This window comes from Lepidochelys kempii, chromosome 7 (genome assembly GCF_965140285.1).
Source record: "Lepidochelys kempii isolate rLepKem1 chromosome 7, rLepKem1.hap1, whole genome shotgun sequence".
Lineage (NCBI taxonomy): Eukaryota > Metazoa > Chordata > Testudines > Cheloniidae > Lepidochelys > Lepidochelys kempii.
The window spans coordinates 44,882,587-44,895,986 of record NC_136386.1 but is presented as its reverse complement, the minus strand read 5'-3'; the positions used below and the strand labels follow the sequence as shown (position 1 = coordinate 44,895,986).

At 41.8% G+C, this 13,400-nt stretch overlaps 1 protein-coding gene across 3 annotated transcripts in view; it reads left to right on the top strand.

The window, feature by feature from the left end:
• Nucleotides 1–13,400, top strand: part of WDR82 (WD repeat domain 82) — a 33,571-nt gene that overhangs the window by 15,979 nt on the left and 4,192 nt on the right. The window contains exons 3-8 of one of the 3 annotated variants that reach the window (XM_073352471.2): nt 3,686–3,752; nt 3,998–4,097; nt 6,324–6,440; nt 7,901–8,056; nt 10,253–10,322; nt 12,703–12,898. In XM_073352471.2, coding sequence (XP_073208572.1) covers nt 3,686–3,752; nt 3,998–4,097; nt 6,324–6,440; nt 7,901–8,056; nt 10,253–10,322; nt 12,703–12,898 — 706 coding nt within the window. The other 2 variants (XM_073352474.2, XM_073352473.2) reach the window with 2 other exon arrangements.

Genomic DNA, 13,400 nt, shown 5'->3' with positions numbered 1-13,400 from the left:
AACATGATTTAATTGTTTGAAGGGAGATGAGTTCTATTCTTGGCTGTTTGATATGGGTCCAATCGTTTAGCTTCTCTGTGACTGTTTCATATAAACATAGTTACTACCTTATTAGTGAAGTTTTGAATAGTTATGCCTTGAAAAACGCCATTGTGAAGATTTTTCCCCACTCAGTGACTCTACAGCAAATGGTGCTCAAGCTAACATTTTAAAAACTGTTGTTTGTGATGTTTTCTTTCTGACAACCTTTCAAATTCAATTTGAGATCAAGAGGCAAACTTTCTTCTGGCTAGTGCTTCATCACTGATTAAGATTCTGTATCTGGAACTTAGTTAACAATTCTGTGGGTTCCATTCCGGCTCATGCAAGTGTGCTCTTATAGCTGTGTTGGCTTTGCAGTATCAACAGGGGTAAAGAGTACCTTAACAAAAGAATTGTCAAAGCAAGCAGATGACTCAAAACAATACATAGCATTTCTATAGTATCTTTCACCTCTATATCTCAAAGTGCCTTACAAAGATAGGGACATATTCTCCCTGTTTGTACAGAATGGAGGGCAGGAAATTGAGGTGATGTAGCAAATCACTAACTAAGCCTGGAGTAGAACACATCTCTTGTGCATCCAATCTTGACTTTGTCCATTGGCCCCTCTGCTTTCCCAGTATAATATGCATGGGCAATCCATCTGTTTTGAAGTGTCTGTCTCTCTTTTTCCATAGTCATTTCTCGTCATAACTGCACTTCATAATCTTCAGTGAATTAAAGTTGCTTGCTTGCCGAGCCTGGGGTGAAAGGATTAGTTGGGTGTTAAAATTTTTGATTTAATTCATCAGCTCCCACAGGTTCACATTCTTTCCTCCACAAAGTGATTCTTCTTCCCTGTGTCAGAAACAGCTGGTATAAATGACTGTGCTGTAATGTCAGGAATCCTTGGAGAACTTCATTCCTGGTGAAGCTCCCAATCAATTTTCTGATCCTCATATAGCTTTCTCTCATGGTTATAATTTATTTTCTGCACTTACTGACTGTCTCATTGTAATGATAGTATTTTACTTTTGCGTTGATCTCCATTGTGGTATCATTCATTGAGAGAAGCTCTGACCTGGTGCAATATTTGTTTATTGTCTTTAAATCCATTGTGTTAAGGTGGTATTTGTAATTTGATGGTTTGAAGTTTGATTATCATTTTGTAAGTGGTTTCTCTTTGAGTAGCTTTTAAAGCAAATACACTGGTGATAGAAATGGATTAGAAAAGATTTATTACTAGTATTTGTACTGCAAGTAATTGTAAACTGGCCTGAGAAAACTAGCATGCTTTCCTCCTGTGGTGGTCCATAGTTTGCATAGACCCTATGAGTGAAACTGTGGGAAGTGTACAGGATGTTAACTTTTCAGGATGTTGCATTTACAGAAAGAGAAGGGTGAAATGAAGCCATTCCTTTACTGTACGAATGCTGGTATTTGCACACAAGTACATATATGCCTCTGAATTGCTTCTGATGCAGTTCTTTCTGAAGGGTTCCTCAAGAGCTTCAAACCTGGTTCCTCTTGCCTAATTCCAGGCTGAGGTAGTAGTTTGTACAGTTTGAGGGTCTATGATACCACCCGGTACAGGAGATAACTGTACAGGCCACTGCCTTGCCTGGGACAGCGCACTGTCGGCTAAAAGGATCACCCACTCGTGCTTCACAAATGGTTTGTATTTAGCAGAGGAAGGTAAGATTTCACCTGTGTTCTTCTAAAACAGGTAACTGCAGTTTTTAGCAGAAAAACTAGGAATATGTACCAAATTTGCTGTGTAAAAACAGGTAAGTACTAACGATAATGGGATGTAAAACTCCTGATTTTGGTGGATTGACTTATGACATTTGATCATCTGAAGGTACTCCAAAGGAAAAGAAGCCTTTCAGAATGGTGCATCAGATTGAGCTATTCATGCTTGGTCACCAAGTTACCCTTAAAGTTCTCTTGCCAGACTCTGGAGGACTGTGGAGAACTCTGACCTCAGCTGACTCAATGGAAAATCTTTGTCAAGAATTGTTGGATTTGAGGGATTTTCCACATAACGTGTATTTTACAGAAAAAGGCATTTAGAAAAATATTCTAGCCTTCCAGATGTCCAGAAGGTGTTCCCCACAGATTACAAACTCATTACTCTCACCCTGCCTTGCAGAAAAGTCATTTAGCCCACCAGCTAGTATTGCAATAACAAAGGTGAAAACAGAATTTTCCACCTTTACCTTAATTTGGTATTAATGTTGCAGTCTCAGCACCACTTGTTGATGTAACTGTATTGAACATGTCAACCTGAATAAACAATCAACAGGTGTCAAAACTTAATAACAAAAACAAAAAAAAACCCCTGCTTTGGTTTCCTATAACATCAGTCTTTTTGTCCATCTATATTTCTAAAACAGGGTTTATGTAAAAAAGAAATTGGGAGGTAGTTAGCTACTTTTATTTTTCCCTCTTTTTGTCTCCCCTAGTAAAAGTTTACTGCTGATGTTGGAGACTTAATTTGATCTTATTTACACTGCTCCATTCACAAATGCATGTGCAAATAAAAGTATTCTCAACACTTGTATTCAGGTGAATTATGTTCTGTAGAATTCTTTCAATCTGCGGTGAAAAATCTCAACAGAATCTTCCAAAAGAAAATTGCTGTTAGTACTGTAGTCTATATTTGGTGAAGGCCACTTAAAAGAATTACTGACTTCAAAATACTATGATCAGTTCTGTCCTGTGCTATTTTACGTTTTTGTAAAGAAAGTGCTGTTAGATGAAAAGGGTCTTTTCTTCTGTTCTCGTTACTTATTCCTCCTTTACTCCCAAAGCTTTTTCCAGTCAGGAAGAGGTGCAAGAAAGCACAAAGGGAACAAGTTTTTTTGTTTTTGTTTTTTGTTTTGTTTTAAAAAAACCTCTTCTTCTGAGGTATTTAATGCCTGTGCTTAGCAATTAGTATTTAAATGGTCCCAGCCTGGCTTTGACATTTGCATCTCAGACTATGTCTACGCTACAGCCTATGCCAGCAAAACTTACGTCACTCAGTGGTGTGAATATTCCACACCCTGAGCGACATAAGTTATACCACCATAAGAGGTAATGTGCACAGCACTATGTTGGAGGGAGAGCTTCTCTCTCCACTCGTGGAGGTGGGTTTCTTATTCTGACGGAAGAGCTGTATGTATAGACATGGCCTCATTGTCGTTTTGAGTGACAAAGTTCACACCTTTGCTGTGGTTATTTAGCTGGAGACAGTTCTTCTTGCATGGCTGCATTAAAAGGACTATGGTATTTGCATGATAAATCTATACTCCCTTCCTTTCTAACAGGAAATGCTGGCATGAACTTTTAGAAAGCTGTAGTTCTGTGAGAAATGCTTGAGTAAAAACTGAACAATTATTTGATTTTTATTTTGCTTCAGTAACTTTGGAGTAGAGAACTGTATACATCTCATGGCAATTCATTTACACTACATGAAGTATTCGTGTTCTCTCCAGACCATTGGGACCATCCTCACTAGTTCTGCTGTTTCTTTTTCTTCCAGACTGCTTTGTTTCAGTTTCTAATTCAGTTGATCCCATTTTAGCATCCCTCTTGAAGACAAAGCAGACCATCATTGCTATCTGGTGGAGAACATTTATTGTATGATATATGCTTATGTGTTCCTTATATTTTCTTTCAGATACAATTCGTTACCTCTCCCTACATGATAATAAATACATCCGATACTTTCCAGGGCACAGCAAGAGGTAAGAGATGTGACAAGGGGACACTTCGGTGATCAAGATTTTGGTGGCTATGAAACAGAACAAGAGAGGCTAAAGCAGTGTTGTAATGAACCTAAACCATGTTAGACTTAATTCACTTTGCTTCTCATGCCATAAAAAATGTTAAGTATTTTGAACTTGTGTGAAGCCAACAGGATAATAGTTAGTTTGCTAACTTTCTTGCACACCTGTGTGATACCCGATCTGTCTAATCTTCTGTATTGCAGAGTGGTTGCCCTGTCCATGTCTCCAGTGGATGATACCTTTATTTCTGGATCACTCGATAAAACCATCCGACTTTGGGATCTCCGCTCTCCAAACTGCCAGGTGGGATACCAAATTCACTTGTATGTCTGCTGACAGTTGCCATGAAATGTGCAAGAAAGCTTCTAGTTTGAAATGATGAAAAATGGGTTGTAGATTAAATAAATAGGTGGTCTCGTTTTTATACTATCATGAAGTATTACATGGTTGCCACCAGCATTCTTGGAATTCGGAAGAAGTCATCTCAGGCAGAATCCCTGTTTAGGTATTCATTTTGTGCATACACTCTGTCCTCACTCACTTTCCTCCAGGTTCTATCTTGGGGAAGTGCTGGAAGGGCAAGAAAAGAGCAACTTCTGAAGCTGATGAAACAAGGAGCTAGTTGGGTGTTGTCAGCATATTAATGACACCGTAGCCTCAAACAGTCTTCAGTCTTCTCTAGAAGTCTCCCATGTACCTTGGAATCAGTGGTGACAGAATGGGACCCCTTACTTGAGTGCTCTGGCTTTGTTTGTTTGTTTTTTTAAAATGAAAAACATTAAGCAGTTAAATACACAAGCAGACTTAGAGCCAGGAGGATTCCAGGGTTTCCCAGCTGAATTAAACTTGGGGAAGCTGGAAGATTCACCCTATGTTAACACTGCAACTTTGTCTATGATAAGCCCGTACTGTTTCAAGTGCTGTGGATGTTATAACTAATTTGTCAATTATCCAAAATGCTGTCTAAAGCTTACCGTAACATTGTATATTCATTAACATCTCTCGTTATTACCAGTTACCTCCATTATGCTGTACTTAGTATTTCTGGTTTCATAGTAAAATCCCTCCAAAGCAGAAACTTGAATAGGCCTTCCTATAAAATGGACACTGAAAGTACCTGGCATTCACACACCTTGACTCTTGCGATATTTGCAGTGTTGAAAAAATGTTTGTTGAAGAGACTGGCAGGTCCTAAACATGCCTCCGTCCTTACTGGGAGTACAGAGCTTCAGAGGGAGACAGTCACTGATTCATGAGGACCAGCTGTAAAGCACAAATTGAAAACTTTTTTTTTTTTTCTCGCAGCATAGTTATACCTGCCTAAGCACAAGCCCTTTAAATCAGAAACCTTGCTTTCTTTGGTAGTGTGCATGTTGGTAAGAGCCTCTTGCTTTCTAAATTTTAGCTTGGTCTCATGGGAAGTCAGCAGATATTGCTGATGTGACATTGTTCTCCACATCTCACTTCCATTCTATGTGCGACTTTATGTAATTTTGACATTGTAAAAATCTTAATTTCCCCTGTTTTTCAGGTTCATGCTGAGGGCTTGTCTAAACACAATGTTGCAAGAGTGTCCACTAAACAAAGCTGCATTATGTTATTTAACGTAACACCTGTAGTTAAACCAGTGCAAAGTTTGTGTGGAGTGAGAATTTTGTCCTTGACTCTTATGCTAACCCTTGTGTGGGAATCTGATCTCTTTGGTTTAACACTTTTTTTGCCTCCTAGCTTGTAGAAGGTTTGTTTTTGTGTTAAATCAGCATAGGTAGTGACAGTGTTTATCAGAGCTGCACGTGGGTGCTCATCTCCCTGAATGGTCAGTCTTTTAGCCCCACAACCTCCATCACTTCCAGCAGGAGTGTTCTGTGAAACTCTCAGAAGTGATAATTGTTACTAATACAAGATGCGTCTCCCTTCCCCACAGAAGTGTGTAGTATGTTGCCTCTGCAGCACTCCTTGTTCTGGTTGGTTACTTTTGTTCTTGTGATGCAAGTTTCTTTCCCATAGGAGATGTAGTTGGGTGTTGAGCAGGGGGTGTATCTGAATTGTTTTCCTAAATTTCTTCAGCAGTAATTCAGACCGATCAGATTATTTCACCTTAATAGTGAAGCTAATATAAAGTCTTTCTCATCTCTCTGTCCTAAACCTTTTAACTTTTAGAATGTATTAAATTGACTAACCTCTTAGGATTGTCCTTTTCACAGTGTTCCATAATAATCACGTGCCACCTGGGATGAGTTGAGGCCATGTATTTAGTTCCTCATACCCTTTCTGGATGAATGGCCACTTAGCCACTTGTTGATACTCCATGTACAGAATTGAGAGGCTAGTGCCAGTGTGGGACATGAGAAGCTGCCTTTTGAAAGATTCTTGATAAGACTGAAGACTGACCATTGAAAACCCAGCTGTTCTACCAGCAGACTGCCCTGCTGGATCTGTGCACAGCTGAGGGAGCTGTCAGAAATGGACTTAGTGCATACGCCAGTATTCCCAACTTGAATTCAAGTTTAACTGTTTTCCATGTTCTAGGGTTTAATGCATCTTCAGGGGAAGCCCGTATGCTCCTTTGACCCAGAGGGGCTGATCTTTGCTGCTGGAGTCAATTCTGAAATGGTGAAGCTGTACGATCTCCGCTCTTTTGACAAGGTAAGAGACAAGCTAGATGCATTTCTGATACTTTATAGCTTACAAGAAACAGCATGTAAACCCTGGACTTTGGAGCATCCCTTGAAACATCTTGGCACGTGCTACAGCCAGCAGCACCAAGGAGATAAAACTTAATATATGAAAAGGGCTTTGTATAAGAGTTTCTTGTACAAGTAGGTGCCACCACCAGATCCTTAAATCCCATGTTGGATCTACTTTTAAGTTAGTCTAGTTAACCCCAGAGCCAGAGAATTATTAAAATCTGAGTCCCCAGATCAACTTCTTGTAAAAAGCATTTGTTCTGGGTTATGTCCCACCTACTGACCCAACCACTTCTCACCTTCCTACCTCTTCCTCTCTGACATTTGCTCTCCCCGCACGTTTTTCTCCCCATCATAAGCCTTTGCATCCTCGTGCTCCCTCCACCAACATACTCAGCACTGAACTATACTCCATTTCCATAGCCTTGCTTTCTTGTGTCATTTGGGGTCTTTGATAACAGTATCTCCAAGACTGGTTATGAACCTGGTCCACCTTCTGAGGTTCAGGCATATGCTGCTGCCTCAGAGGCCTGGCACATTTCTACACAGAATGGGGTCTGAAGCACAATCTACCAGTGCACAATCCACTTATTCTCTGCTCCAGGAGAACTGGCATCAGAGACTAGACAGAGGGCTTGGGAGCAAGCCTATGGGTATCATCACTGAGGAGCTGAATGGCATTGCTACCTTAAGCTGATGATGCCCCTGGGTGTAGGGAGGCTGATAGGAGTCAGAGGGAACTTCAAACCCATTTCTCAGGCTTCCTGTAACACGTGGGAAGCAGCAGTTAATGTTTCTTCCTCCTTGCTGGCCCTGCTGGAAGAATATCTAGGTCAGGTGGACCTAGCAGCAACATCCAAGAGAGAAGGAAAACTAACTGGGCGACAGTAGCTGCAAATGGGCGGAGAACAGCTCTGTTTTTAGATGAGAGCTACAGTGCTGATGCTCCAGCCCTTAGTTTAAATTAGCTTTGGGGGCCTTGTTAGCAAATGGTCACTATATTGTACATTTAAATCTGGCCCTGTATAATCAGATGTAATGTGAGAATTGATTCTTCTCTCTGGTGACTGTAGTGGTGAACCAGATGTTTGTTCACTGTTGTTTCTTTTATGGTGGTGAAACCACAAGTTTCCTAAACATCCTGTTGTGGTTTGGTTGCTATTGGAGATGACAGAATCGTGGCGTGTCAGAACACTGCTGCATCACAATATATGACAGGTTGTTGCTACTCTCCCCTGCCATCCTTTGTGTGGCACCTAGTACTGGCTTGTTCAATATCAGTCTGGTTTATTTCCTTTTAGGAATCTAAAATGTTTTTCCGTGCTGGAGATATAAATTTTTTTTTACCAACAAAGTAAGTGTTTGTGTGCACATACATACAAATCATTCCCCCCCCCCACCACCACTTTTTTTTTTAAGGGTCCGTTTGCTACATTCAAGATGCAGTACGATCGAACCTGTGAGTGGACAGGCTTGAAGTTCAGTAATGACGGGAAGCTCATCCTCATATCAACCAATGGAGGGTTCCTTCGACTGATTGATGCCTTTAAGGGTGCTGTGCTGCATACGTTTGGGGTGAGTATGCTGTCTTGGTTGCCTTCTTGGAAACTGCTGTCTTTGCTACGTCCTTGTCAGGGATGGGATGATGTGGGATTATTAGTTTGGAGGATAAAACACCCCAGTTCCATGTATTCCAGGGGCAGGTCTCTTGGAGCTCCCTTCCAGTTGCAGTAATAGAGATAGCTGATGCCCTGTGGATGACATAAGTATTAGAGAGGGCTTCTTTACTAATTTGCCGCTGATTGTACCCCTGATTTCTTAGGCCTTGTCTACACTACAAAGTTAAAGTAACTTAAGTTACATGGACGTACAGCCATTTCTGTAATTAAAACACCGTTGCATGTCCACACGATGCTCCTTGTGTCAATGGAGCACATCCACAGGAGCAGCTCTTGTATCAACACTGAGAGCAGTGCACCATGGGTAGCTATCCCACTGTGCAACTGGTCACAGGGTGTCTTGGGGAAGGGTTTGCAGTGTCCCTTGGGGGCAGGTTTAGCATTATATTATGCAAGTTTTTCAATCTAATCATTCAATGGGTACTCAATTGCCCTAGTAACCTGCAAGCCAGCCATCTCTGTCAGAAAGCATGGATCCTGCACTGCTGTTTGGTATTGTGCTGTGCGTTATGAACACAAGGCTATAACAAGGAACAATGAGGAATCCTTGTGGCACCTTAGAGGCTAACAAATTTTTATTTGTTAGCCTCTAAGGTGCCACAAGGACTCCTCTTTTTTGCTGATACAGACTAACATGGTTACCACTCTGAAACCTGAAAGGCTAGAAGAGAAGCTCAATGGGGAGGCTATTTGGCTGAGGGAGGCCTTGAAGGGAGCATTTTAACACTGAGCCACAGTAATGTGTGTTGCTGTAGTGTGCTGAGCCTGGCATTGTTTGTTTGCACCGTGCTATGAACCTTCTAATAATGACTGTGTGCACCCGTTGCTGTTGTCTGTGAATGTTAGCAGCAGACACTATGTGATGAATATAAATAAAGATAAATTCATACTTTCCATAAGTAGATTTTTTTTTTTCCCACACCCATGCTAACCTATCTGTGTAATGCTGAGGTAAACTTCATATATGCAGGGGAAAGCATCTTTAAAGGGGAGGGAACGGGATTCACAAGGACATACACCAATGAGGCTCTTGCAGCTGAATGACTGTGAGGCTGTCATTGTGTTTAATCTCCTGCTGGGTAGAGTGCCTTGGATACTGCTGTGGTCCTGGAAGATATATGGAGAGTGTATAGAAGTGGCGTGTCTGTGGCTCTACATCAGAGCAACTGTTTGCATCCCTTGCTCCTGGTATGCCTGCCACAGCTCTTTGATTTTTACAAGCTGTTCTCCTCCATGCCCCAAGCAATCTGGCTGTACCTGTTAAAGTTCCTAAGGCTGGAGTGGAGCTCTGACTGCATGGTCTCCTCTCCCCACAGACCCAGGAGATCCAGCACCTCCTGTGTACTCCAGGCAGGAGCGTGTTTGCTGTGTGGAGCTGGCATGGTCAACTGAGCAGCTCCTGTTGGAGAGCTCTCATAGAAAGAACAAGTTCAAAACTTCCTGGGACTTTAAAAGGGGAGGAAGTGCAAGCCTGTGTACCTGGCTGGAGGGCAGCAGAGTTCAAAATGGTGACTAGACCGGTCATGACAGGCATTGTGGGACATCTCTTGGAGGTCACTTAGGTTGAAGTAAGCAATGTAAGCAACGCAGTGTCTCCACTGAGACTGCATCGCTCTAACTACATGACCTTAAGTTTTAAATCTCTCATTGAGGTGATATTAGGTCGGCATAGCAGGTGTGTTGAAGTAGCGGGAGGAGCATTGTAGTGTGTACACCTCCAGAGTTAGGTTGATGTGATCTACCTTATGTCAACTTAACTTTGTAGTGTAGACAAGCCCTTTAATCTTGGCTCACTTGAAAATTTCTCTCCCTCTTCCCTTTTAGAAATTACTTGTGATATTTAACTCCCTTTAATGGAGCTTTCAAGCTCTGCTAGTGAGGGAAAAGTGTTTGTTTGGTTTAGTACCTTGATTATTCCCCACTCCTAATCTTTACATCTGTGCTCTGTCCCCTCCTGTGGCACTTGAAGAGCTTTGCATAGGGCAGTCTGTAATGCTTGAGGGAGGGGCTCCTGTTCTTCAGCTGGAAGTATGGTTTAACATGTCTCCTTTGCCACAGGCTTGAAGGCATTTTAACCTCTTTTGTATTGTAGGGTTATAATAACAGTAAGGCTGTCACGTTGGAGGCATCGTTCACACCAGATTCCCAGTTCATAATGATTGGTAAGATATCCTTACCCCCTTGTAGCCTGCCATTGTGTGTCCTCTTACAAAGCAATTTCAGTGCTTTGAAACTGGGTATTAATATAATTAAACTGAAAGTTGGTTTAAAGGCTGCAAGAGGCTATTTTAGGACTTACAAAATGCTTTCCTCACTATGCTGTGGGAGACACTTACAATGCTCTCTGTCATTTCAGTACAATGTACTTTAATGTTTAATTTAGTAAGTAGGTCTGTCCCTGTTTCCCACTGGCCAAGTGTTTGCATCACATATTACCACTACAGCTGATGCTAATTGATAGCTTGGCTGGCAATCTCAGCCAAGAGGAAGGCTAGAAAGGGCTACTGACTGAACTTCCCTCTTACCATCACCCCCAAGAGTTGGTCCCCTCAGGCTGCTGTTGAGATGGACTGGCAGAGCAGCCTGGGTAAAATTGTGTAGGAGTAAAAAGCAACTGAATAGTTTGGAATGTTGCAGCCTCCCTCCATCCTACCTGCGGACTACATTCTTTATTTGGGCTACCTGTGTACTGTAATCTGCGCAGTATCAACTAGGCTCTTCTAGGATACATTGCTCTCAGTGAATGAAAGCTGGTCTGCAAAACAACTCCACAATCTCATTCATATTCCTCCTAAAGATATTCTAATGTTGAAATCTAGCTGGTCATCAGTAACCTGCCCATAAATTCTTCTTAATAACTAAAATTAAATCTAGGGTGGTTTTTCAGTTTCTCAGGAAAGACCATTCTGATGGTGGTTCTTTATTCTGGTGGCTGTCCCTTTTTTCTTTCTTTTTCTCTCCCCCCCCCCCCCACCCCTCGTTTTATCCTTTGGAGACAGCTTAGTTCTGCATGTTTTACCCTTCTTGCCAGGAAACATATCCCTTCTCAAACTCTTTGGTATCCTCAGTCCTCCTGTTGTTGGACAGATTCACTTCTTTCTCAGCTTTATCCCTACAACTGCTAAACTCCAGAATCATGCTTTTTTTTTTTCCATTTTGCTTTGTGCAATTTGACTAATTTACCCTGGATGCCAACTTAATTTCTTCTTTCCTAAAAATCCCATATAGACAAAAAGGAAACAAAAACCCCACCTTCTTTTTGGGGGTTTTGTTGAAAAGTCAGGATATCTTATGTAAAAGGGGTTATACCAAAGACTTAAATATTTTTGAAAAGAAGTCAGTTTTAAAAATTCAAGGTGTCCCATTAAAATGAAAATTTATGGACTTCTGCTATAAAAACTTGTATGGTGATCATGACAGTTGAAACCTCTTTAACAAGGTTGGCCATTCACATTTAGCGTAACTCACTGAAATCTGGTTTACCATACCATATTTGCAGACTGCACAATTTTCAGTGGCTAGATTGCACTTCTATTGCCTGATTTTCAGCAAGCTGTTGTGCGCATGTGTGAATCTTTGATTTGATTCTGCATGTAACTAGTAAGCATATAACAAAGTCCAATGCGTACCTTGCGCTGTGTATGAACTGGGAATTTGTGCAGACAAATACAATATTCCATCTTCCAAGTAGATGCATAGATACATGCACAGCTTGCTGAAAACCAGGTCTTTAATGATATGCAAATTGCAGGATTATAATCAGATGGCTTTTAGGATGCCACTGAGCTTTATTTAGCACTACAGCTACCTTTTTAACAATGCCTTTTATCCTCTGTTGGTCTTCAAGTCATTAATGTGCATAGCAAAGCTGTTCTCTTCGTAGTGCTGGTCTATACTAGAAAATTAAGTCAAACTTGCTATGTTGCCCAGGCGTGTGAAAAATCCACACATCTGAGCAACATCGTTAGGCCGACCTAAATCCCTGTGTAGACAGCACTAGGTCAGTGGAAAAATTCTTCTGTCGACCTAGCTACCGCCTCTCGGGGAGGTGGATTACCTACGCCCATGGGAGAATTGCTCTTGTCGGCATAGGTAGTGTTTACACTGAAGCACTACATCGGTGTAGCTGCTGCTGTGCCACTAGCATTTTAAATGTATGCAAGACCTCACTCTGCTGATGCCAAGTGTCACCATCTGTGGTGTGTGTGTGTGTGTGTGTGTGTGTGTGTATATATAGACTTGAGTATATAAAGTTATTCTGATCAACTCGGTATACTCCTTCTTGGTAACTATACCCCCACAACAAGTTGGGGTAAATTCTCCTTTCATACTTGCATGTACAAATTCCACTGACTTTGAATGGTATTCTGTATGGGCAGCATTTAGCCCTGCAACCTTTTTAAAAAGCTGGCAATCAAAGATTGATTCCTGTAGGTCTGATAGCTCTCTTCTGGTGTCTCAGCTACAGTTTACCAGTGATACTTTGACTCTCTGTCCTCTGTTGTTGGCCTTTTATGTGTGTTTATCTTCTCCAACCCACAGGTTCAGAGGACGGAAAAATTCATGTCTGGAATGGGGAGAGTGGGATGAAGGTGGCTGTGTTGGATGGGAAACACACAGGTCCTATAACCTGTCTGCAGTTCAATCCCAAATTCATGACCTTTGCCAGTGCATGTTCCAACATGGTAAGAACACAGGTCCATCCTTTTCAGTCTGAGGGCCAAACACCTTATTTCTGGTAGGTCAATGGGCCATAATTAATATTGAAGTAGATTCTCTATCCTGTTCTATTCCCTTTGGACTGCTCAGTGCCAAAGGAGTGGAAACCACCCACAAGTCCCCTCCATGCATTTGCTTCTCTTCTCACAGCCCCTGATGCAGAGGTTGTGCTTGAGGTTGGGGGAGTGGCTGGTCTTCAGGATTTTCTAATTCTCCTCTCTTAGGCTGCCCTGGATGGCTGTGTGGGAGGAGGTAGTCATCCTTTGCTAGGTCCTCTCCTAAGCTCAGGAAGAGCCAGTCCAACTTACATCCTGCCCTCCCTGTGATTCCCACAGCCTGGCATTGGGGACAGAAAGGAACAATGTATACGAAAACATTGAGAACAAGCAGTGCATGTGCATGCACACAGAAAGATGGGCTCGTTCACACCACCATATATGGCTGACATTTAATGAGTCTCCATCATAAACACCGGAGGCTTTAAGGTCCTGTTCAGGTTCAGTTTTAGGGGCTTGCTAGGA